This window comes from Sphaeramia orbicularis, chromosome 17 (assembly GCF_902148855.1).
Source record: "Sphaeramia orbicularis chromosome 17, fSphaOr1.1, whole genome shotgun sequence".
Taxonomy (NCBI): domain Eukaryota; kingdom Metazoa; phylum Chordata; class Actinopteri; order Kurtiformes; family Apogonidae; genus Sphaeramia; species Sphaeramia orbicularis.
In genome coordinates, this window is record NC_043973.1 from 52,959,684 (window position 1) to 52,986,212 (window position 26,529).

At 42.1% G+C, this 26,529-nt stretch overlaps 1 protein-coding gene across 1 annotated transcript in view; it reads left to right on the forward strand.

Moving 5' to 3' along the window:
- The first annotated feature begins 6,394 nt into the window (after window positions 1–6,394).
- The window catches only part of LOC115437549 (uncharacterized), a 56,481-nt gene continuing 36,346 nt past the window's right edge, over window positions 6,395–26,529 (forward strand). The window contains exons 1-9 of the mRNA XM_030160784.1: window positions 6,395–6,427; window positions 6,753–7,140; window positions 7,275–8,901; window positions 9,073–9,330; window positions 11,442–11,837; window positions 12,860–13,306; window positions 15,301–15,702; window positions 18,401–18,802; window positions 21,158–21,559. Of these exons, the coding sequence (XP_030016644.1) occupies window positions 6,780–7,140; window positions 7,275–8,901; window positions 9,073–9,330; window positions 11,442–11,837; window positions 12,860–13,306; window positions 15,301–15,702; window positions 18,401–18,802; window positions 21,158–21,559 (4,295 nt within the window). The 5' untranslated portion in view covers window positions 6,395–6,427; window positions 6,753–6,779. The remainder of the gene's footprint in view (window positions 6,428–6,752; window positions 7,141–7,274; window positions 8,902–9,072; window positions 9,331–11,441; window positions 11,838–12,859; window positions 13,307–15,300; window positions 15,703–18,400; window positions 18,803–21,157; window positions 21,560–26,529) is intronic.

A 26,529-nucleotide genomic window follows, 5' to 3' on the forward strand; every position in this document is an offset into this window, starting at 1 on the left:
AATAAGAATACAGAAGAATAGATAAAACCTAAATAAAAGCAGAAAATACAAGAATACATAGAAAACTTAAAAAGCTGTATAATTAAAAATAAAAACAAGTAAGAACAATAAACTAATACCAAATGAAACAACTGAATAAAAATAATACATTCAAACATCTCACATGGTTTCAAAAGCCAAGGAGAAAAGATGGGTTTTAAGAAGGGATTTAAAAACAGACAGAGAGGAGGCCTGTCTGATATGGAGAGGCAGATGGTTCCATAGTTTAGGAGCTGCTGCAGCAAAGGCACACTCACCCCTGAACTTGTGCTTAGTTTTTGGTACACTCAGGAGCAGTTGGTCAGCTGACCTGAGACAGCAGGCTGGTGTGTATAGGTATGGGGGCGGAGCAAGTGAACCAGTGTGTGTACGCGCTGAGGTTTGAATGGTCTGAGAACAGAAGAGTCAATGGAGCCGAGTCAGGATACTGGTAGTGAATTTTTATTGTTATATCAAAAGTTATAGAACCAAACTGCTAGTTTTATAGGTGATCTTTTCAAATGGATAGCAATGAAAATTCACCACTGGTACCCTTTAATCAGAAAAGTTATGTTATTCTTAGTTATTGTGAGAGTGTACAGTGTCACTTTGTGGAAACCATTGACTGCCTTTGCTTTTTTAAGGTCTGTCTCAATGCACTTAAACTGAAAACAATAAAGTTAATGTTTTTTTCAATATATTTGCAGTCTGCACTTATGTTCTTTTAAATAGAGAACTGACAATTGAATAATAAATCGAGTTTTTCATTAAAAAACCTGAGATTTTTTTTATACCAGATCACCCAGCCCTAAGTTAAGTTTTCAATGCGTTCTTTTGTTCTGTTTTTCGGTGGGGTTATGGCCAACAGTAACCGTTTGGGTTGTGTTAAAGCGACCAGTGCTGGAATAACTTGTGTCATCCTTCATGTCCAGTTAGGGCTGTGCAATTAATCGAAATTCAATAACGATTTTGATTATTAGACGCAACGATTACAAAAATTATGTAATCGAGAAAAAATGATTATTAATTTTGAGTTGTTTTAATTCACGCGCATGCAAGCTACCATGAGCTGCTCTGCCCCGCCCCCCTCTAAGCTACAGCTGCCAGCTAGCCGGCAGGTCCACCCCAAGAGGAAAGTTGTACCTAGCGGTCTGGAAAAATGGCAGGAGAATCACAGCAGAAGTGAACAAAAAACAAAAAGGCAAGTCAAATTCAATTGTATGGAATCACTTTGGGTTTGATGAAGAAGACGAAGAGCAAAAACACATCACGTGCAAAAAGTGTTTCGTAGTTGTGTCCGCACCGACCGCTAACACAACAAACCTTTTTAACCATCTAAAGTTTAACCACCGCCACTGTTATCATAATCTTATGAAAAACTAAAACACATAAAAACAACTTCGTCCACAATGCAATCTTCAGTTTCCGAATCTCTTTACGCTGCAACTCCCGTATTAACCTAACCCTAACCCGTATAATCCTAACATATGTATTCTAGATGGCTGATGTAAACAGAAGGCCTGAACTGAAACCTCAGGGCACGCCACTGAATTTATTATGTTTCATACTACATTGAACATACTTGAATTTATAATTTGCACTTTACGTGAGTTTTTTTTTTTTTTTTTTTTAAATTGCTACAGTTCTATGGCAAGTCTATAGCAGTTTAATTCCAGTGCACTATTTATTTACAAAAGGAAACATACTTGAATTTATAATACACTTATTTGCATTCAAAGATTTTTTTGTTTCGTACTAAAGTGAACATACTTTGCTTTAGTGGTTAAAAGCTTTGTTTATGTTTAAAGAGTATATTTTACATTGTTTTGCAAGAAAAAAATAAACAACTTTAAGGTTAACAAATAATCGTTTTTAATAATCGTGATTTCAATTATTGCTAAAATAATCGTGATTTTTTTTTTTTTTCTATAATCGAGCAGCCCTATGTCCAGTCAAACACTACAATACAGCAATATAGATCAATGCACTTCAATTATCTATCTATCTTTCTATTTATCTATCTATCTATCTATCTATGAGAGATGTAAACAATTGATCGACTATAAATTAATTGTCGATAAGAATTTGCTCGACTAAATTATTAATTGTCGGGGATTTGCGGGATTTGTGGTGTCGACAGTAGGAGGCGCCACTGCCCAAACTAGGCTTCATTGCTGAACTTGAAATCTCACTCCATGACAGTGATGCAAAGTCAGAAATGCCCATTTCTTCTAAACTGCCCCTCTTTAGATCCATTTATTTTATTGAATTTCTCTGCAGAATTTATTTAGTTCTACTCCATGAATGTGATTGTCTGTACTGTATCCAATGGTACAATAAATCAGTCATTAAGGAATATGACATGCTTTTTTCATGAAGTATGTGAACAATGTTGAGCTTTTATTCTTATAAACCCTATCGAAAGAGAAATTCAGGTTCTCAGGAATATTGCCGCTTATCAATTAATCGTTAATTAATAAGGTCAACCAACTAATGACTAATGGATAATTTGCATAATTTGCATCCCCTATACATACATACATATATATATGTGTGTGTGTGTGTGTGTGTGTAAAATTTGTATGTCACTCTGTAATAATAATAATAATAATAATGATAATTTAGAAACGAACTATACATAATTTCTATAAATCTACTGATATTTTTGTTTTAATTAAAGTCATGGTTAGTACAAGTGCGTTATTAAATATTTTGAATGATAGTAAATACATATAATGTCTATCATACTTCATGAGTTTATCTCAGTACCCTGTACCAAGATGGCGGCACGCAGCAGTGCAGCGGCTTCTTGAGCTCTTAGTATTATGCCGATAAACTGTGTGTTTTCGACTGAATTAACACATAGGACACACAAGAAGTACAGCCCGGCCGTACTCTTGAATTTCCGAGATGGCTCAGTTATAACTGCCTCGCCAGAGCTCAAAGCTACACTAGGGAGATTGCGGCTCCTAAGGATAACGGGCTGGCGTAGTTTAGCACAGAGGCTAAGTGGCAAGAGGAAGCGCTGTGCACGGAGACAGAAGAGGGGCAAGCGAGCCAGCTTGCTAGCAAAGCTAAAGGCTAGCAAGCCACCAATCCCAACACTTTTCCTGGCAAACGTCCGCACCCTTAACAACAAGATGGACTTACTTCGTCTGAGGCTTGGGGTTTATCGGGAGATGAGGAAGTGTGCAGTACTTTGTCTTACGGAAACCTGGTTGAATGACAGCATGCTGGATACAGCCTTCCAGATCGACGGACTGCATCTCTTCCAAGCGGACCGAAGCTGGTTATCAGGGAAAAGTCATGGAGGCGGACTCTGTATGTACATAAACACAGGCTGGTGCACAAACTGCAGACTGGTGACCAGCCACTGCTCTGAAGCAGTAGAGTTTTTGACTGTTAAATGTCGGCCACATTACTTGCCTCGCGAATTCACGGCAGTGCTTGTCACAGTTGTTTATGTTCCAACGGATGCGAACGCTAGCAACGTGCTAAAGGAGCTACATGACATTAGCTCACTACAAAACAAGCAACCAGATGCCTTTTATGTGGTTTTAAGGGACTTGAATCACATAAATCTGACAGACGTTCTGCCTGAGTTTTATCAGCATGTCAATTTACCAACACGGGGAGAGAACACATTAGACCAGGTTTACACAAACATACGCGGTGCATACAGAGCCATGCCCCGTCCTCACCTCGGCCTCGCAGACCACATCTCCATCCTGCTGACCCCTGCTTACCGTCCCTGGCTAAAGCAGAGTAAACCAGAACAGAGGACTGTCACCGTGTGGCCCCGGGATGCTGCCTCCGTGCTGCAGGACTGCTTCCAGTGCACTGATTGGCGGGTGTTCCAAGAGGCTGCTGCACATGACGGACAGGTGGATCTAGAGGAGTACTCATCGACCACCCTCAGTTTCATCTCCAAGTGCATTGCAGACATCACCACCACCAAAACAATAACCATTTACCCAAACCAAAAACCCTGGTTCAACACAGAGGTCAGGTCTCTGCTGAGAGCCAGGGGTGCAGCATTGAGATGGGGTGAGGCAGCAGCTCTCAGGGAGGCCAGGACACAGCTGACCAAAGGCATCAGGAGGGCCAAGGCCACATATGCTCGGAAAATCCAGGGGCATTTTTCCACCGATGACCCCTGGAGCATGTGGAAGGGCATTAAGTGCATCACGGATTACACCAGCAAAAATGCACAGAGCCTGAGAGACCCCACCCTTCCTGATGCACTAAACAGCTTCTTTGTCAGGTTCGAGGTCTCAGCCACCTCTCCCAGCAGTAGACTTACCACATCACCAGAGGAGACACCCCTTGGGGTGACAGCTGCTGAGGTGGAGCGGTCCCTGCCAAGGATTAACCCTTGCAAAGCTGCTGGTCCAGATAACATCCCGGGGAGGGTCCTTAGAGCCTGTGCTTCTCAGCTGTCAGAAGTACTAACGGACATTTCTAACATCTCCCTCTCTCAGGCAGCTGTTCCAACCTGCATGAAAACATCTACCATCATCCCTGTCCCCAGAAGCTCCACAGTGACGGACCTGAGTGACTATCGGCCGGTGGCCCTCACCCCAATTGTCACCAAATGCCTCGAGAAACTTGTCATGGCCCACATCAAAGACTGCATCTCTGTCACTGTGGACCCTCACCAGTATGCTTACCGGCAGAACCGCTCCACTGACGACGCCATCGCATCAGTGGTCCACACAGCCCTAACCCACCTGGAGAGAAAGGACACTTATGTGCACCTGCTCTTCATTGACTTCACTTCTGCATTCAATACCATCATCCCACACACCCTGGTGCAGAAGCTCCACAATCTTGGACTGACTCCTCCCTCTGCAACAGGGTGTTAGACTTTCTCACCAATAGACCACAGACTGTCCATATCCATGACATCTCCTCCTCCCCCATCACCCTCAGCACTGGCTCCCCTCAGGGCTGTGTGCTGAGCCCCCTCCTGTTCACCCTGCTGACGTATGACTGCTCCACCAAACATCCAAGCTGTCATATCGTAAAGTTTGTGGACGACACGGCAGTGGTTGGATGCATCACCAATAATGGTGAATCCGAATACAGAGAGGAGGTGGAACATCTGGAGCGCTGGTGCACTGACCACAACCTCTGCATCTGTGAAAAAGACAAAGGAGATGATTGTGGACTTTAGGAGGAGCAGACACTGTCCCCCTCCCCTGCACATCGGTGGAACAGCTGTGGAAGTGGTCCCCAGTGTCAGGTACCTGGGTGTCCACCTCAGTGAGGACCTTACCTGGAGCCACAACACCTCAGGCTTGGTTTGGAAGGCTCACCAGCGCTTATACTTCCTTAGAAGACTGTGGCGGGACTGTGGAGGATCGGTCCTGTCCTGCTTCTACAGGTGTGTGGTGGAAAGTGTCCTCACCTCGTGCATCACAGTGTGACATGGCAGCTGCTCTGTGGCAGAGAGGAAGGCTCTGCACAGGGTGGTGAAGGCTGCACAGAGGGTCATCGGGTCCAGCCTCCCCACCACCACAGACATTTACATCTCCAGGTGCAGAAAGAGGGCCAACTGCATCATGAAAGATCCCACCCACCCTGCAAACGCACTTTTTGTCCCTCTTCCCTCAGGAAGAAGGCTGCGGAGTATCCAGAGCAGGACCACCAGACTAAAAAACAGCTTCTTTCCAACAGCGGTGAGGCTGTTGAACTCAGGCACTGCTCCGTAGCCTCTCACCCAAGGGGATGGATACACAAGCACCTAACTGCACCTTACTGCACTGCCTCTTTGCACTTTGCACTTCACTCTGCTGTTTGCACTGTACTTCAGCATCTACTGTGTATAGGCTAGGTTAGGTTGTAAATATGTGCTATTATTTTTATGTGGGTATTTCAAAGTTTAATTTTAGACGTATATTTTACTTATTTTAAATTAGCCTTAGTTTTAGTCGATTTTAATGTATTCATTTATTTAATAGTTATTTATTTTATTGATATGGCAAATACGGGTCCTCAGAAACCAGTTTTGTTCTCTTCTTTGTGATGGAATGACAAATAAAACTCCTTTGAATCCTTTTGACTCCTTTGAATATAATACTACCTCCACTCCATGCTATTGTTTCTAATTAAAAAAAAATATTTTGGATGTAATGGAATTAAATGCCATAGCCGAGGCCAACCCTATTTAAAACTAGCTCTTTGCTTAGGATGGTGGTCACATTAGTTAGGTTAAATTGTACTAATTTTACTAGAGTATGATAATAAAAAAATACAGTTTTAAGTGATTTGAAGCATCTATAATGTTAATTTTGATCTGACTTCTAGGGGTGAAACCCGCCCCTGGATCCTATCATTCTCCTCGCCCGCCCTTCCATTTTTTCTGGATCTGCCACTGAACAGTGATATAGAGTGACTCAAATGATAAGTATGTAATAATAATCATTGTATAAACAGTAGCAATACTATATAATGAAGTACTTGTTTATAAACTTTACTTAAACAGAATAAAGCTTGACAAACTCACAAATTAAATACATTGTAAGTGAATGAAATGTTGCACCAACTGAAGAAGGCTGTTGCAGTCCAGAAGGTGAGGAATGGATGTACAGTACATTTACAAGTAAAATGAAGCTTACCAGATGAAACATTACATGATATGACAGCTTTCCTTTTTAATATGTTTCAGATTATTTTTAAATGGGGTTGTAATATGTTTGTAGTTGACTTAAATCGGATATGTTGTTTTCCAGATGATCTGTGTGCAGAAGTAAGGACTCATGGCTTGTACGGGACAGTCCGCCTCCCAGTATGTAGAGGGCGCCAGACGACACCTGGTAAATGGGTTACAAAGCCTTTCAATAATTCTAGAGAACTTGTTTCAGCAAGAAGTTCTGTGTGAAGAAGAGGTGAGCAAAATCCAAGCTGAGAAGGACGACTTTGATAAAAGAAGACAAATATTGGATAAAGTTATAAAAAAAGGGGATGGTGCATGCTATGAGTTTCTCAGGATTATTGACAAGACGAGGCAGAGGACCTTAGGGAAACCGTCTCTGGAAAATGTTGGGTTTGACCTCCACTACTGGATCAGCTGCTATCCTTTCAGGGAAGATACAAAAATGGACAACAAGTACCTTCAAGGTATGGTGAATTTGTATTTCATTTTATGTGTAATGACTGTTTTGATATATGAAGTGTATAGTTTAGTAAGAATGTGTAAATCCAAATCTGCTAGTAGCCACACATTCATTTTCTCATGGTTATTTTTGTTTTAGGCCCAAGACAGTGTCTCAATTTTCAGAACAGGTTGAAGTCAAAAGCACAAATAGCACATCAGGAGTTTTGGTCGTTGAAGAAGAATCTGTGCAGACCTAACCTGTCGTACTCCCCACTTGTCTTAGAAACACATGGAAGCATTGGTCCTTCTAAGACAAAGAAGTTTAAGAGCAAGAAAAGCAAACTGAGCCGCCCTAAAAAGCTGCGGACTTACCTCCCTGAGGAAAAAGTACAGATTTCCCCCAGCGACCTGATGAAAAAAAATAATACCATACTTTTGGTTGGAAAGTCTGGAATTGGAAAGACAGCAGTGGCTCATGAAATGTGGAGACAGTGGGCAGAAAGACATGACACAGAGTTAGATTACATGCTTTACTTTGACATGAGAGGAGCTTCACACTTCACGACGGCTATGAAATTACAGGATCTACTTTTCAATGAGTTTAGTCAATCAGATGAAGACCGAGACGAAGTCTTACGAGACATAATGAAGAACTCTGAGAAGGTCACAATGATCTTTGATGGAGTCTCAGATCTCCACTCTTCTTCTGTGGTGCAGAGGCTTGTAAAGAAGGATCTGCTACCTGATGCAAAGATCATCATCACATGCAGACCAGACGATGAAGAGGACATCGAAGATGACCTTCCAGAGAATTTTCTCAGAGTGGAAGTGAAAGGCTTCAGTGAACAGACCATAAGAACATACTTGTCTGAAAACCTCGGTGAAGAACACAAACAGGTTGTAAACAACTTAGAGTTGTTTACTCTTTGCCATGTCCCGATGTATGCTCTAATGGTGGTCGTGTGCTTTTCCTCAAAGACACAGCCGTGCACTATAACTGAGCTCTACATCAATATTGTTCGCTTTTGTCTTCAGAAGAACAGTAAAACAAGAGAACGATTTTTAAACTCATATATCAAGACAGAAGGAGAGAAAATTCTAGCTCTGGCTAAAGCAGCTTTTGATGCAACTGAAAGAAAATCTGTGATCCTGACAGGACTGGGCTGTGAAGACACATGTGTTTGTCCTTTTCTGAAAACACTCAATATCAAAGTGGCTCCAACTGACACAGAAACCACATCTGCATTCCTTCATTACACCATGCAGGAGTTTTTTGCAGCACTGTGGCTCCTGAAGAATCCACGTCAAATGAAGGATGTTCTTCAGCAGTGTTTCACCGAAGAGAAGAAACACATGAAACATCTGATCCCTTTCATGTGTCGACTGTTCAATGAAAAAGCCCCTCGTTTGATGGAGTTTCTGATTCCAGCTGATGAGCTGAAGAAGACGTCCAAGCACTTCTTTGAGGAACTGGACACCACATTGATCCCTCGTCAGTCCAACCAACAGTCTGAAACTGAGGACAGTAGTGATTATGTGGATGTATTGTTTCTTTGCCAGTGCTTGTATGAGTCCCAGTCTCCTGAAACATGTCTCTTGTTTCTGGACAAACTGGACTACTGTCTTGATCTCAGTGGACAGAGTCTCGATCCCTTTTCCTGCTGTGCTGTGTCTTATGTGGTCACTCAGTCCCAGGAGAAGAAAGTAAAGCTGAACCTTGAGGATGTGACGGTATCAGAAGAAGGACTGAGACAATTACATGGATGTCTTAAAAATGTCCACTGGTGGGTGAGAGTGTATTTTGAATGTCACTTGACAGTTTATGCTATGTGGTTCAGTGTGTCCCAGGTACTTATGTGTACTTATCTGTAGGCCCTGAACAGAATGAAACTTTACACACAGTCTTTTTAAGACCCTGTTTAATGATCTACCTCTGGTGATTTGTCAAATTCTAGGTGTTCACTTTTGCCACGTCAACTTTGGAAGAGTCTTCTTTTTGGTGTGGAAGAGATGGACCACATCAGCTTAGGGGGCCTTAATGGGAACCAGTTGCACCTCCCAGTTAATAGTAAAAGTGTGTCAGATTGTTTCACACCAGTGAAAGTGTCATGGAGGGATGCAAATGACTGTTTCTACTGGAACAAGACGACTCCTGCCTACCAAAATCTGTATGAGGTTTTCTCAAAGATTTTGTCAAACATCCGATCACTCAGGTTTGTACAACAGCTGAAGTTTTTTTAAAGGTCCTGTGAAGAGTATCTGTTTGAAGTGGATTGCAGCGACACCTTGGGCCGGAATCGGTGGTGTTTTTCTGGGACAAAGACTCCACTTCCTTTGAGCGCTAGCAACCACTGTCGTAATAGCATAACTCTGGCCAAGGCGTGCATTTGTTTTGAAACTAATGGATGAAGAGCAGATCTTCTTGACATCTCTGCATTTCTTTTTTCAAGACAATAACTTGCAGGGTGCAAAGCGACTTTTGAAACGAGACAAGAAGCAAACTTCATAAAGTCCGGTTGTAGCATAGTTTAGTAACTGGGGTGAAATCGAAAATGAAACTTAACTTCGGATGTCCGAGTCCCGGCTTCTGTGCCTCAGTTTTACTCTGGAGCATAAATGAAATTTTCACAGCTTCTAACTTGTATCCACTGGGGCCTAGGAATTTGTCATGTTAACCCCCCCCCCCCCCCCCTTTACAGTGCCCCAGAGTTTAGTGTCCAGAAGTTGAGCAGACTATCTGTTTAGTGTTACTCACAGACCGGTGTTCTAAGACGTGTCCCAATAATATGAATTTGCACTAGCTTTTCCACAATGTATTCAACCATTTTCAGAAATTACTTCAGTCATTCAACATCAGGATTATTAGCAGTTCAGCACAAGCTGCTTCAGACTTCTGCAGTCACAGCACAAATTCTTCAGAACTTGCTGTTCTACTTTTATCATTGTCTTGTTCCCAAAAGGCAGTTTAGTATCCAGGCCTCGGCATGAACATTAAACTCCGTACATAGCCATTTCAGTCTTGCCTTATGAAGTCCTTAGTGTGTGACTGAAACAATGTTTGAAATAAAACGTGTTACTCACACCAAAGAGCTAGCCCTGCGACAAACGTAGAAGCGTTTACTAAGTGTTTGACTGAGCTACCAACAGCCACTATAGTCAAATACAATGTTCCAATGCATATGTAGAAAGAACAGAAGCATTCTATACCTGTGGAGAAGGAAGAGGGACAACTCCAGCTCTGTTTTCATTCCTTTAACTCCCTTAGTTCTCTCTATTGGTTCAAAGCAGTGCAGAGGTTTACCGGTGTTTTAGCCCATGCTGTCACTCTTCTGTTTAGCTTTCTTCTACTCTTTTGTCCTTTTTCTTTCTGCCAGTCCAGCTCCAGTTCCAGTGTCCACCATTACAACTAAATCAATCCAAGAAATCCTTTTCTTTAGGTAAAAGGACAGATCTTACTGCTCACTCTTTCATCTTACTTATCACTGCCAAACTTTGCCGGTCGGTGTGGTGTTGTCATAGAGACGTAAGTCTGCCATAAATCTGTCCGGTCCAATCCGACCCAATCAGGGAAGCTGAGAAGTAGCATTTGGAAATATTGTATTTTGGTGCTGATAATCTCATTTTAAATTGCGGACTACGATCGGACATATATATATAAAAATTAGACTTTTTCAAGATCACATAGAAAGTCCTCACAGGACCTTTAAGTAAACATTCCATATAATGTTGGTCTGTAAATATTAAATCAGTATTACTGAAAAGTATATTAATGCTACTGAAAGGTTTGGCAGAGACACAGATTGACTGTAAATGTGATTTACTTGAAAGTAAAAGTCTGTGAGACTAACAGAATGCTTTTATTTGTTGATCAGTATGCTTCAGAAACTTTACAGTTCTTAGGTGGATCCTGAATATTTTTCACCTTTTAATGGGTGTCTCACTGGTTAATATTATATTTAATTATGTGATGCAGATGCTCTTTACAATGTTTATATCAGCCAGGTGCATCACAGTACTTATAACATATTCATTGTCTGTGTATTGGAATCTGACAGGTGTTGGTTTTTGACATGATTGTTCCAGATCTGATTTTATGATAGTTTGTCTTTGTATTTGTTATGTTCTCAGAAAGTCAGTCCAACTACATGTTAACTGTTGTGTAGCTTCACCTTTAGGTTTACATAAAAAGTGTTTGCATTAACATTACTGTAAGTTATAGAAAAATACATGATATCAGTATGTTACATTTTGCAGTTTTATATACTATAAATATACAGATTTTTGCAGTGTTCTATGTAGTAAAACTGTATCTTGTTGATGTCAGTTTTGAGACACAGATATCAGATGTTCCAGAAGAAACCAAGTTGTTGGGGAATCTGTTCTGTGCAGCAGCAGAGGGAGAAGAACTAACAGGAGAGAAGATCCTCCAGCTCTTATCATCAGTGTGCATGTATCAGACATTTCCTCTCACTCAGAGATGGATGGATTTCCAACTGGACCTGTACTCTTATGAACCTGAAGTAGCTGTAAAAGTCCTTCCAGCGTTACAGTCAGTTCCTACAGTCTGGACCATAGACCTGTCAAAGAGAAAAGCCTCCATCCTCCTGGAAGTGCTGAAACTCCAGTCAGAGAAGAAACAGGTGAAGGTGAAAGGATGTTCACATGAAGAGAGTGAAGTGAGGAGTTTCCTTCAGTGTCTGCCTTATATCTCACAGCTCAGGTAAATGACACTATCACTGCATCCACTGAATTAGTCTTTTCAGACTCTTCTGTAGAGTCTGTTTAATGCAGATGATGTGAAATGTTTCTGACTTTTTCATGCTGTTGTATTTGGGTTGAACTTTTTTTATTCTCTATGTCATACTTTCATTTATCTGATAAATCAGTTTGTACTGTTATGAAGGAGATGAGGGCAGATCTGTTGAGACTTTTAGGTGTTTATCAACTTAGTAACTTAAATGAACACCAGTAAAATTCAACTTTGTATGAAGGAAATATATTTGTTCATTCTGTCAGTGTATTCATTGAGTATTATTCAATGTCATTGTAACAGTGAAATATATTTGAATAGTAAGCGGTTTATTGTAAGTAAGGGATGTGTTTTTAATGTAATTTAAACTGCCTTAAACAGAACCGTTAATAGACACATACTAATAACTTAAAGTGTCTTTATTGGACATTTTCCAAAGTTACATATTGACCATGAAATGATATACCTCCAAATGGAACACAACGATACACGTGTGATAAACAGAAGAACCACATGGAAACAAAGACAAAATGACATCTACATGTCACCAAGGTGTCAACTTGTAAACTGAACCATTTGTTGGTAATGATTGGATGTTGTATCAAAGAGACACAGAAATATTAGAACTACGGAGGTTCTGAGTGTTTTTCAGCTTTGAATTCTAACTCAGTGTGCTGTAAGTCAACCACGTTGACACTGAATCAACTCTTCCTATTTGTATTTTCATCAGTGTTGTGATCATTGAGTTAACACTGAACTGTAAAACGTGTTCAGGAGAGAAAATGAATATGGAGATAAAATACATTTGAACTGTTATTTATATCATTTAAGTTCATGAGAATCTGAGTTGAAATGTTATTGTTATTTATCTAAATATGACTTTTCATATACTGTATTTCTATGTATTAATCTGATCCAAGGTATAACAATCATTCATAACTGTGTTTATTCAGTTGAAATCAAATCAGAAAAACATTTCATTCTTTTTTCAGTTTTTATCCCTGGTTTGGCCTCAAAGATCAAGTCAAGTTCTGTGGGAATCTGTTCTGTGCAGCAGCAGAGAGAGACCAGCAGACAGGAGAGAAGATCCTCCAGCTCTTATCATCAGTGTGCAAGTATCAGACATTTCCTCTTAATGATGAAGGTGATGAATACCTAGATGAAGATGAATATCAGTCTGTTTTCCTTCTGGATCTGTACTGCCATGTGAAGGACTATGACAGTACAACAGGCATGAGTGTCCTTCCAGCGTTACAGTCAGTTCTCCAGTCAGTTCCTACAGTCTGGACCATAGACCTGTCAAAGAGAAAAGCCTCCATTCTCCTGGAAGTGCTGAAACTCCAGTCAGAGAAGAAACAGGTGGAGGTGAAAGGATGTTCACATGAAGAGAGTGAAGTGAGGAGTTTCCTTCAGTGTCTGCCTTATATCTCACAGCTCAGGTAAATGACACTGTCACTGCATACATTTAATTTGTGGTAAATATTTGACACTATGTGTACAGAATCTTCAGTTTCGATGGTTGCTATTTTTCTGTAGTGAGAGAGAGGAGGTACTGGTGGCAGCATGACCAGGCTCTGAGGGCACTAACCAAACAGAACATTAAGGAACAACAGCCAGTGAAGGGCACCATCACTTTTGTTCAAGTGAGGTGAGAAGGTACAACCCCAGACAAAGTGTCAGAGACTGGCAGGTCCTGATAGACTTAGGGAGTCAATGGAATTTCTTGGGGAATCATCATGTCTACCACACCACATGTGATCCTGGTGTCTGGAGGCTGTAAGCAGGTCATATTCATGGAGTTGACAGTGTCCTAAGAAGAATAGATGGAGGAGGAGCAGGAGAGGAAGAGGACCAAGAATGCACATCTAGATAAGATACGATAAAATATGACTTTATTTATCCCACCATGAGGACATATCACAGTTAACAAGCAACAACAAGCAAGTGAAGAGATACGACAGGTAGAAATGCACTGCCCAGCCAAAAAAAGTCACACATATTTGACTGCACCACCTTTGGTTTGGATTAAAGGAGACCTTCACTGTGACATCTTTTTTGCCACATAATGCTTACATAGTGTCACAATAAGGTTCATACTATTTTTTTCCATCCATAGTTGCATTAATTTTTGATTACTGATGATGGAGAATCAGACCGCTGCATCAAGTCTTCATCACATCTCAAATTAGAGTCTTGACTTTATGGAGGCGAATCCATGTGTGTAAATGATGTCTCATTCTCCCAGAACCATTCTGTCACAGGCCTGATGATCCTGATCAGTCCTGGCATTGTCCAACGTTTTTCACATTAAAGACACGAGAGGACATTTACTGCATCAGTTAGGGTTAGGGATTAAAAGTTTTAATTGTCTGACAGCACTACTATTTGCATATTTATTTCCATTATGGTTGCACATGCTCATGGTGTGAAGGGGCTTTACTGTGAACTGTTATAAAGTCTGATGGCTGTGGGAGTAATGACCTGTGGAATCCCTCCTTCTTCCAATGGGGGGTAAAAGTCTGGTGCTGAAGGAGCTACTCAGGGACTCTACAGTTTGATGCAGAGGGTGGGAGGGGTTATCTATGATGGATGTCAGCACGACCAACATCCTTCTGTCCACCACCTCCTCCATGGAGTCCAGTGGGCAGCCTAAGACAGAGCCGGCTCTCTCAACCAGTTTATTTATTCTCTTCCTGTCTCTGTCCGTACTGCCTGCTCCTCAGCACATGATACCAAACAGTACTGCAGAGGCCACCACAGTATCATAGAATGTCCAGAGAAGAGCCCCGCCCACTCTGAAGGACGTCAGTCTCCTCAGTAGGTGGAGGTGACTCTGGTCCTTCTTGAACTGGGTTTCTGAGTTGTTTATCCAGTCTAGTTTACTGCTGAGGTGAACGCCCAGGTCCTTAATATAATCCACTACCTCAGTGTCCAAGTCCCAGATCTAGTGTACAACTGCTGCAGACAGGAGTAGAAGACCAGCTGTGAGCCAGTGGAGGTGGGGATGGAGTGGCTTTGTAGACCAGTCTGTACATTGGATCCTGGGCCTTCTGGGAATTCATAGGCTGTAAAGGAGAAGAGCCATCAAGAATATCTTGGAGGTGGCAGAGAAGTCATCCACATCACTATGGTTACAGAGGGGGGTGTCTAACAGAGGTTTCATCCAGGATACATGTCGGGGTTTAGTGCATCCCTGGTCACCAGTTTGAGGGGGTACTGATGTTAAGACCTAAAACACTCGATGACCCCAGGAAACATCACTGATAGTGTGTCTAGGTTGAACTACAACATTTAACACTGTTTTTGGACTGTTATGTTCCTTGCAGTTACCACCTTATCCTGTAGGAGGCTGTAAAACTACTGAATGTTTTCACACTCAGCTGCTCAGACTAAATTATCACACATTATTTTCTTTTCATTGTTTAATTATCAGGTGTCTGGCATCACATGCATCACAGGAGGCCAAGTTCTATGGGAATCTGTTCTGTGCAGCAGCAGAGAGAGACCAGCAGACAGGAGAGAAGATCCTCCAGCTCTTATCATCAGTGTGCATGTATCAGACATTTCCTCTCACTCAGAAATGGGTGGATTTCCAACTGGACCTGTACTCTTATGAACCTGAAGTAGCTGTAAAAGTCCTTCCAGCGTTACAGTCAGTTCTCCCGTCAGTTCCTACAGTCTGGACCATAGACCTGTCAAAGAGAAAAGCCTCCATCCTCCTGGAAGTGCTGAAACTCCAGTCAGAGAAGAAACAGGTGGAGGTGACAGGATGTTCACATGAAGAGAGTGAAGTGAGGAGTTTCCTTCAGTGTCTGCCTTATATCTCACAGCTCAGGTAAATGACACTGTCACTGCATACATTTAATTTGTGGTAAATATTTGACACTATGTGTACAGAATCTTCAGTGTTGGTGGCTGTTTTTTTTCTGTAGTGAGAGAGAGGAGGTACTGGTGGCAGCATGACCAGGCTCTTAGGGCACTAACCAAACAGACCATTAAGGAACGACAGCCAGTGAAGGGCACCATTACTTTTGTTCAAGTGGGGTGAGAAGGTACAATCCCAGACAAAGTGTCAGAGACTGGCAGGTCCTGATAGACTTAGGGAGTCAACGGAATTTCTGGGAAATCATCATGTCTACCACACCACATATGATCCTGGTGTCTGGAGGCTGTAAGCAGGTCATATTCATGGAGCTGACCCTGTCCTAAGAAGAATAGATGGAGGAGGAGCAGGAGAGGAAGAGGACCAAGAATGCACATCTAGATAAGATACGATAAAATATGACTTTATTTGTCCCACCATGAGGACATATCACAGTTAACAAGCAACAACAAGTAAGTGAAGAGATACGACAGGTAGAAATGCACTGCCCAGCCAAAAAAGTCACATCCAGTATTTAACTGCACCACCTTTGGTTTGGATTAAAGGAGACATTCACTGTGACATCTTTTTTGCCACATAATGCTTACATAGTGTCACAATAAGGTTCATACTATTTTTTTCCATCCATAGTTGCATTAATTTTTGATTACTGATGATGGAGAATCAGACCGCTGCATCAAGTCTTCATCACATCCCAAATTAGAGTCTTGACTTTATGGAGGCGAATCCATGTGTGTAAATGATGTCTCATTCTCCCAGAACCATTCTGTCACAGGCCTGATGATCCTGATCAGTCCTGGCATTGTCCAACGTTTTTCACATTAAAGACACGAGAGGACATTTACTGCATCAGTTAGGGTTAGGGATTAAAAATTTGAATTGTCTGACAACACTACTATTTGCATATTTATTTCCATTGTGGTTGCACATGCTCATGGTGTGAAGGGGCTTTACTGTGAACTGTTATAAAGTCTGATGGCTGTGGGAGGAATGACCTGTGGAATCCCTCCTTCTTCCAATGGGGGGTAAAAGTCTGGTGCTGAAGGAGCTACTCAGGGACTCTACAGTTTAATGCAGAGGGTGGGAGGGGTTATCCATGATGGATGTCAGCTTGGCCAACATCCTTCTGTCCACCACCTCCTCCATGGAGTCCAGTGGGCAGCCTAAGACAGAGCCGGCTCTCTCAACCAGTTTATTTATTCTCTTCCTGTCTCTGTCCGTACTGCCTGCTCCTCAGCACATGATACCAAACAGTACTGCAGAGGCCACCACAGTATCATAGAATGTCCAGAGAAGAGCCCCGCCCACTCTGAAGGACGTCAGTCTCCTCACCAGGTGAAGGTGACTCTGGTCCTTCTTGAACTGGGTTTCTGTGTTGTTTATCCAGTCTAGTTTACTCCTGAGGTGAACGCCCAGGTCCTTAATATAATCCACTACCTCAGTGTCCAAGTCCCAGATCTAGTGTACAACTGCTGCAGACAGGAGTAGAAGACCAGCTGTGAGCCAGTGGAGGTGGGGATGGAGTGGCTTTGTAGACCAGTCTGTACATTGGATCCTGGGCCTTCTGGGAATTCATGGGCTGTAAAGGAGACGAGCCATCAAGAATATCTTGGAGGTGGCAGAGAAGTCATCCACATCACTATGGTTACAGAGGGGGGTGTCTAACAGAGGTTTCATCCAGGATACATGTCGGGGTTTAGTGCATCCCTGGTCACCAGTTTGAGGGGGTACTGATGTTAAGACCTAAAACACTCGATGACCCCAGGAAACATTACTGATAGTGTGTCTAGGTTGAACTACAACATTTAACTGTCAAGCCTGCCACCAGACGTTAGTCTGATTTTGTCTGTCTTTCATGTTTGTCTGTCGCTTCCTGTTTTATTTTGTTAATTTTTCCTCATGTGTTCACCTTTTCCCTGATTACCTGACTCCGCCCTGATTTGTGCCACCTGTGTCTCGTTGTCTTCCCTCCCTTTTGTGTATTTAAGTCCTGTCTTTTCCCCTGTTCAGACTCCAGTTCGTAATCTCTTGTAGTTTCCTTACCAGCGTTCTGATCCTGTCTGTTTGTCTGCCTGCCTGATTTTGACCTGTTTTGCCATCTCGTTTTTGCCTGTTTGCCTGCTCCCTGTCGGTTTTGTCTGCCTTCATCTGCCTTCCTGGTTTTTGACTTCTTCACCTGACTTTTTGGTACGTGAGCCTTGTCTTTTCCTTATGTCCTGTTGCCTGGCTGATTGCTTACCCGTGCATGACCTGTTTTCGTCCCTGACCTCCCTCTGCTCTTCCCTAGTCGGAGTGCCGACTCAAAACGCTGAGCCATACCGAGGGTTCGCGTCCTTAGTCCGGAGGACGAATCCAAAGAGGATCTCCCTGGCCGCTGTCCTCAAGATCTTGTTAATTATCCTCATTACCTACTTATCTGTACTACCTGTGACAAATAAACTCTGTGAACTTTTATATCTGCCTCCTAGTTCTGCATTTGGGTTCAGGGTCCGTACTTACAGCATTACATTAACACTGTTTTTGGACTGTTATGTTCCTTGCAGTTACCACCTTATCCTGTAGGAGGCTGTAAAACTACTGAATGTTTTCACACTCAGCTGCTCAGACTGGATTGTCACACATTATTTTCTTTTCATTGTTTAATTATCAGGTGTCTGGCATTAAATGCATCACAGGAGGCCAAGTTCTGTGGGAATCTGTTCTGTGCAGCAGCAGAGAGAGACCAGCAGACAGGAGAGAAGATCCTCCAGCTCTTATCATCAGTGTGCATGTATCAGACATTTCCTCTCACTCAGAAATGGGTGGATTTCCAACTGGACCTGTACTCTTATGAACCTGAAGTAGCTGTAAAAGTCCTTCCAGTGTTACAGTCAGTTCTCCAGTCAGTTCCTACAGTCTGGACCATAGACCTGTCAAAGAGAAAAGCCTCCATCCTCCTGGAAGTGCTGAAACTCCAGTCAGAGAAGAAACAGGTGGAGGTGAAAGGATGTTCACATGAAGAGAGTGAAGTGAGGAGTTTCCTTCAGTGTCTGCCTTATATCTCACAGCTCAGGTAAATGACACTGTCACTGCATACATTTAATTTGTGGTAAATATTTGATGCTATGTGTACAGAATCTTCAATGTTGATGGTTGCTATTTTTCTGTAGTGAGAGAGAGGAGGTACTGGTGGCAGCATGACCAGGCTCTGAGGGCACTAACCAAACAGAACATTAAGGAACAACAGCCAGTGAAGGGCCCCATCACTTTTGTTCATGTGGGGTGAGAAGGTACAACCCCAGACAAAGTGTCAGAGACTGGCAGGTCCTGATAGACTTAGGGAGTCAACGGAATTTCTGGGAAATCGTCATATCTACCACACCACATATGATCCTGGTGTCTGGAGGCTGTAAGCAGGTCATATTCATGGAGTTGACAGTGTCCTAAGAAGAATAGATGGAGGAGGAGCAGGAGAGGAAGAGGACCAAGAATGCACATCTAGATAAGATACGATCAAGCTCCTTGGTGGCAGGGCACCAGGGGTAAATGAGATTCATCCTGAGTACCTCAAGTCTCTGGGTGTGCAGGGATTGTCTTGGTTGACACGTCTCTGTAACATTGCGTGGCGGTCGAGACAGTGCCTCTGGATTGGCAAATCAGGGTGGTAGTCCCCCTTTTTAAGAGGGGGGAACGGAGGGTGTGCTCCAACTATAGAGGAGTCCAACTCCTCAACCTCCCATGTAAAGTCTATTCCAGGCTACTGGAGAGGAGGATCCGACTGATAGTTGAACCTGAGATCCAGGAGGAACCATGAGGTTTTCGTCCCAGTCATGGAACACTGGTACAGCTCTACACTCTCCATTGGGTGCTCGAGGGTTCATGGGAGTTCGCCCAACCGGTTCACATGTGTTTTGTGGATTTGGAGTAGATGTTTGGCCATGTCTCTCATGGTATCCTGTGGGGGGGTGCTTCGGGAGTATGGGATCCAGGGCCCTCTACTAAGGGCAGTCCGGTCCCTGTATGACCAAAGCAGGAGCTGGTTTGCATTGCCGGCAGTAAGTCAGACCATTTCCAGGTGCATGTTGGACTCTGGCAGGGCTGCCCTTTGTCACCGGTTCTGTTCATAATTTTTATGGACAGAATTTCTTGGTGCAGCCAGGGGCTGGAGGGGGTCAGCTTTGGGGACCACAGGATTTCATCTCTGCTTTTTGCAGATGATGTTGTCCTGTTGGCCTCATCGAACCTGGACCCCCAGTTTGCACTGGGGCAGTTTGGAGCTGAGTGTGAAGTGAGTGGGATGAGGATCAGCACCTCCAAATCCGAGGCTATGGTTCTCGACCGGAAAAAGGTGGTCTGCCCTCTCCAGGTCGGTGGGGAGTCCTTGCCCCAAGTGGAGGAGTTTAAGTATCTAGGGCCCTTGTTCGCGAGTGAGGGAAGGATGGAGCACGAGATTGACAGACGGATCGATGCAGCATCTGCAGTGATGCAGTCGCTGTATCAGTCTGTTGTGGTGAAGAAGGAGCTGAGCCGAAATGCGAAGCTCTTGATTTACTGGTCAGTCTATGTTCCCACTCTCACCTATGGTCATGAGCTTTGGGTCATGACTGAAAGGATCATACAAGCGGTCGAAATGAGTTTCCTCCGCAGGGTGGCTGGGCGCACCTTTAGGGATAGGGTGAGGAGCTCAGTCACCAGGGAGGAGCTTAGAGTAGAGCTGCTGCTCCTCGACATCGAAAGGGGCCAGCTGAGGTGGCTCGGGCATCTGTTTCGGATGCCTCCAGGACGCCTCCCTGGGGAGGTATTCTGGGCATGTCCCACCGGGAGGAGACCTCAGGGAAGACCTAGGACACACTAGAGAGACTGTGTCTCTCGGCTGGCCTGGGAACACGTCAGGGTCCCCCCAGAAGAGCTGGAGGAGGTGTCTGGGGAGAGGGAAGTTTGCGCATCCCTGCTTAGACTGTTGCCTCGGCGACCCGGCCCCGGATAAGCAGTAGAAAATGAATGAATGAAGATAAGATAAGATAACTTTATTTATCCCACCTTGTGGAGGTTACACAGTTAACAAGCAACAACAAGCAACTGAAGAGATACGACAGGTAGAAATGCACTACCAGGCCAAGAGCCATCAAGAATATCTTGGAGGCAGCAGAGAAGTCATCCACATCACTGTGGCTACAGAGGGGGGGTGTCTAACAGAGGTTTCTTCCAGCTTACAAGTCGAGGTCTAGATCATCACTGGTCACCTGGAAACATCACTGATAGTGTGTCTAGGTTTTACTACAACATTTAATACTGTTTTTGGACTGTTATGTTCCTTGCAGTTACCACCTTATCCTGTAGGAGGCTGAAAAACTACTGCATGTTTTCACACTCAGCTGCTCAGACTGGATTATCACACATTATTTTCTTTTCATTGTTTAATTATCAGGTGTCTGGCATTAAATGCATCACAGGAGGCCAAGTTCTGTGGGAATCTGTTCTGTGCAGCAGCAGAGAGAGACCAGCAGACAGGAGAGAAGATCCTCCAGCTCTTATCATTAGTGTGCAAGTATCAGACATTTCCTCTCACTCAGAAATGGGTGGATTTCCAACTGGACCTGTACTCTTATGAACCTGAAGTAGCTGTAAAAGTCCTTCCAGCGTTACAGTCAGTTCTCCAGTCAGTTCCTACAGTCTGGACCATAGACCTGTCAAAGAGAAAAGCCTCCATCCTCCTGGAAGTGCTGAAACTCCAGTCAGAGAAGAAACAGGTGGAGGTGAAAGGATGTTCACATGAAGAGAGTGAAGTGAGGAGTTTCCTTCAGTGTCTGCCTTATATCTCACAGCTCAGGTAAATGACACTATCACTGCATCCACTGAATTAGTCTTTTCAGACTCTTCTGTAGAGTCTGTTTAATGCAGATGATGTGAAATGTTTGTGACTTTTTCATGCTGTTGTATTTGGGTTGGCCACAGAGGGGCTGCTACTGCAAGTATCTACATCTGACACATGCATCAAAGAACTTCAAGTGTCTTTATTGAACATTTTCCAAAGCTACATATTGACCATGAAATGATATACTTCCAAATGGAACACAACGATACACGTGTGATAAACAGAAGAACCACATGGAAACAAAGACAAAATGACATCTACATGTCACCAAGGTGTCAACTTGTAAACTGAACCATTTGTTGGTAATGAATGGATGTTGTATCAAAGAGACACAGAAATATTAGAACTACGGATAGGGATGGGCGATATGGGCAAAAAATAAATCTCGATTTTTTTTATTTTTTTTTAATTTCCCGCTAATGATAATCTGACGATATACTTTTAAATGTGAATTTCTTTGTTTCTTTCTTTTTTTTTTGGAAAACCCTACTTGCTTACCAGGACACCTATGGATAGAGACAGTATTTCAGAACAGTTCTAGTTTGTTTTTAAAGTACTTCATACATCACCTGAAAAACATGGAGGGGGAGGGGTATATGTGGGGCAGGGGCAGTCGTTATATATGTGGGTGCGTGGTCCATAACAAATGTAACTAACGCTGCGGTGAAATGATGCTTTCAACGTCTGACTCTCGGCTTCTGTGCCTCTATTATACAGATCTTACACGAAATTTTCACAACTTCTAACCTGTATCCACTGGACCCCCTCCACATGACTTTGTCACATTTACCCCCCCACCCCCCACCCCCTTTACGGTGCCCCAGCTTGCATATAATGTTATTTTGACCAACATCAGTCTGGTCCAAACCAAACCATTTCCAGGCTGGTGATGTGGAGCCACATCTGTAATGAAATCATCTGCTGAGATGGGAGACTCCTGCAGATTTCCTTCATGTGAGACTATGTTGTGTTTTGGGTGCTGCCAAGTCACCACAAGACTGAATCCTGTCCACTGATTGGCTTCCGAGACATCTATTCGGCCAATGAGGACTTTCATGCACCTCTCCTTTACCGTCTATATACCGTCTGTTTGTTTTCATTTCGAGACAGTATAACTCCTTAATAATGTAAAATTGCACATCATCAAATCAACATTTACAATGTTTTTGTAGGCGATATATATCGCCCACATCAAACTACGGAGGTTCTGACTGTTTTTCAGCTTTAAATTCTAACTCAGTGTGCTGTAAGTCAACCACGTTGACACTGAATCAACTCTTCATATTTGTATTTTCATCAGTGTTGTGATCATTGAGTTAACACTAAACTGTAAAACATGTTCAGGAGAGAAAATGAATATGGAGATAAAATACATTTGAACTGTTATTTATATCATTTAAGTTCATGAGAATCTGAGTCGTAGTGATCTTGTTATTTATCTGAACATGACTTTTCATATATTTCTATGTATTAATCTGATCCAAGGTATAACAGTCATTCATAACTGTGTTTATTCAGCTGAAATCAAATCAGAAAAACATTTTATTCTTTTTTCAGTTTTTATCCCTGGTCTGACTTCAAAGACCAAGTCAAGTTCTGTGGGAATCTGTTCTGTGCAGCAGCAGAGAGAGACCAGCAGACAGCAGAGAAGATCCTCCAGCTCTTATCAGTGTGCAAGTATCAGACATTTCCTCTTCATTATAGACACACAGACTATGAATATCAGTCTGTGTTCCTTCTGGATCTGTGCTGCCATGTGAAGGACTATGACAGTACAACAGGCATGAGTGTTCTTCCAGTGTTACAGTCAGTTCTCCAGTCAGTTCCTACAGTCTGGACCATAGACCTGTCAAAGAGAAAAGTCTCCATCCTCCTGGAAGTGCTGAAAGTCCAGTCAGAGAAGAAACAGGTGAAGGTGACAGGATGTTCACATGAAGAGAGTGAAGTGAGGAGTTTCCTTCAGTGTCTGCCTTATATCTCACAGCTCAGGTAAATGACACTATCACTGCATCCACTGAATTAGTCTTTTCAGACTCTTCTGTAGAGTCTGTTTAATGCAGATGATGTGAAATGTTTGTGACTTTTTCATGCTGTTGTATTTGGGTTGAACTTATTCTTTTTATACCCCACCTGCCCCAGAGGGTGGAGGTATATATACTTAGCACCTTAAAAACACATGGTCCAAACATGTGGTGTAATTTACAGAAAATAATTTGCTTAGGTGCTTGTTCTGTATATGTTGGTCATGAGGTGAGTAACACAGTTAAAAGCTGTATTTTTTTCATTCCCAAGAAGCGCATCATTGGCGTTTGGACTAATCCCTTAATGTCGGACATTAAGTTGAATCTCTTGTACAGAGTCATGCTTGACTGATAACTTTAGGTGTGGTCAATAGCCTACGTATATAAAGGCAGCAAAGAAAATGCCGACATGTTTTTGCCAGCTCAAAATGCCACAACTTATGATACAACAGAGAGAACGTGCCATTGGCAGTTTACGCGCAGGCCTGAGCTGTGGTGAAGTCGCTCGCCGTCTGCGCTGTTATCGCAGTACAATGTCGTCTGAGTGATCGGATTTCTCAGGACAGGATCATGAGACTTAGTTCCATCCCATTTCTCTGACACCATTCACTAGATTCTTTTCGAATTTCACACTCATGTTATTTACCATTAAGAGAGGTGCAGTGAACAGTTTGATGACTGGATTAAATCTTTTGGGATTTTTTTTGTTTGTTTGTGTTTTTTTTTACAAATTTTTGAAAATTTCAATTTACAATTTTTTTGTTTTTAAACTTAGTTTTTTTTTAGATTTTCTTTTTTTCAGTACAATACAATGAATACACATTTAAATACAGTTGAATTAGTTTCTTTTCCTTTTTCACAGCTCTATGTGTATTCCCACAAACCTCCATAGGCAACATAGGATGGAAATTAAAGAAAACAATAACAATCACAGCAAACAAATAATGTCCACTTCCAAAAATAAGGCTGTAGGTATAAATCTTAGTCAGAGGCAGGATGACAACACCCTGATTAACAACATGGAGTTTTGCATCACCAACAAATATTATTGCAGCAGCAAAGGTAACATTGGTTCCCATCTTTTAGTTAAGGTGGTTTTCTGAAGCTTGAGTGAGAATGTGATCTGCTCCATTTGGTAAATATCCACAACTTTTTGAATCCATGTATTATATGAGGGAGGTTCTGGTTTCATCCAATAAATGGTTATAGACTTTAAAGCAGCAGTGAATAATATATTCCAGAGATATTTAACTGCCTTTCTATCCAGAGTCTCAGGTATTACTCCCAGTACTGTCACTGTGAAGTTTTGTGGGATGTACATTTTAAAAACCTCCTTCAGAGTGTTGAAAACCTTCCTCTAAAACACACTTAACTTTGGACATAGCCAAAATATGTGGGTGTGCTTAGCTCGATGGGCTCCGCAGTTCCTCCAGCATGAACTGGAATGTTGAGGAGCCATCTTGGACACTATTTCTTGTGTTCTGAAATATCTATTAATTATTTTCCATTTGAGTTCTCTCCATGTATTATAATTTGTAACCAGATGTGCCTCAGTGCATATATCACACCAGTCATTCTGTGATATGTCCATGTTCACTTACACCTCCCATCTCCCCCTTATCTGCGGGGAGTTATTTTGATTCACAGATAAGAGTATATTGTACAGTTTAGAAATTATTTTCTTTTCTCCATCTCCAGTTTGTAACTCTTAGCAGATACTTTTCTAGGGGTGTAAGTTTTGTGAATTTATCCCATTCTTTGTGAGTCGTCAGAAAGGTTCTAAGTTGCAAATACCTGAAAAAATTTGCACTTGGGAGATCAAAATTATTTTTCAGCTGCTCAAATGTCTTAAGCATACCACCATCAAACAACTGATGCAGGTAAATCAATCCCATTTCTGACCATTATTTAAAGCTGTTATCTAGATTATTGGGTGTAAAGACTTCATATAGCCAATATTTATCAAAGGTGTAATTAACTTTGGTAGCTTAAAAGCACACTTTATTTTACTTCATATTTTAAAAGTGACCTTAGTCCAGTCCGACATCTCTCCAGTTTGGGCATCTAGAAAGGGCATGCTTTGTACAGGATCCTAGCATTGTTTTTCAGTACTATCCCATCACGTTCTTGTGTTATCCTGAATCCATCCTAATGTACAATTTTTGTCCAACCATTTTTTTGGGCACTATTCACCTGGCACATGTTCTTTACATGTGTTTTTCTCATAATTTTTCTTCTTTTTTTTTTTTTCCAAATTTTTAAAAAGTTTTGAAGAAGATGGAAAGTTCAGACTTGTGTAGGCAGGATATCAGTGAGCAGGAGGGGTAAAGTGTTGTGTGACTGATGAGAGGTATTAGTAAACACTGCTGTGTTTTTCACTTGTTTTTGGTTTTATTCTCTATATTATACTTTCATTTATCTGAGAGATCAGTTTGTACTGTTATGAAGGAGATGAGGGCAGATTAGTTGAGACTTTTTAGGTATTTTTTTACTAGTAACTGAAATTAACACCAGTAAAATTCAACTTTGTATGAAAGAAATATATCTGTTCATTCTGTCAGTGTATTCATTTGAATATTATTCAGTGTCATTATAATAGTGAAATATATCTGAATCATATGTGGTTTATTATAAGTAAGGGATGTGTTTTATAACATTATTTAAAAACACCTTAAATAGATCCATTAATGGACACATGATGGTTTTATTGTTAGAATTTCATCAGGTGACATACAGGACATGAGTGGAGCTGAGGATGAGCAGAAAGACTCACCTGGAATATTCAAAGATCATTTAGACATTGAAAACATTTGACACCTTTAGTGTTTCCATTGGGTCATGTAGCGACTACTTGACCTGTTCTGGAGCCACAGAGAGGCTGCTTCTGCAAGACAGGCATTTGAG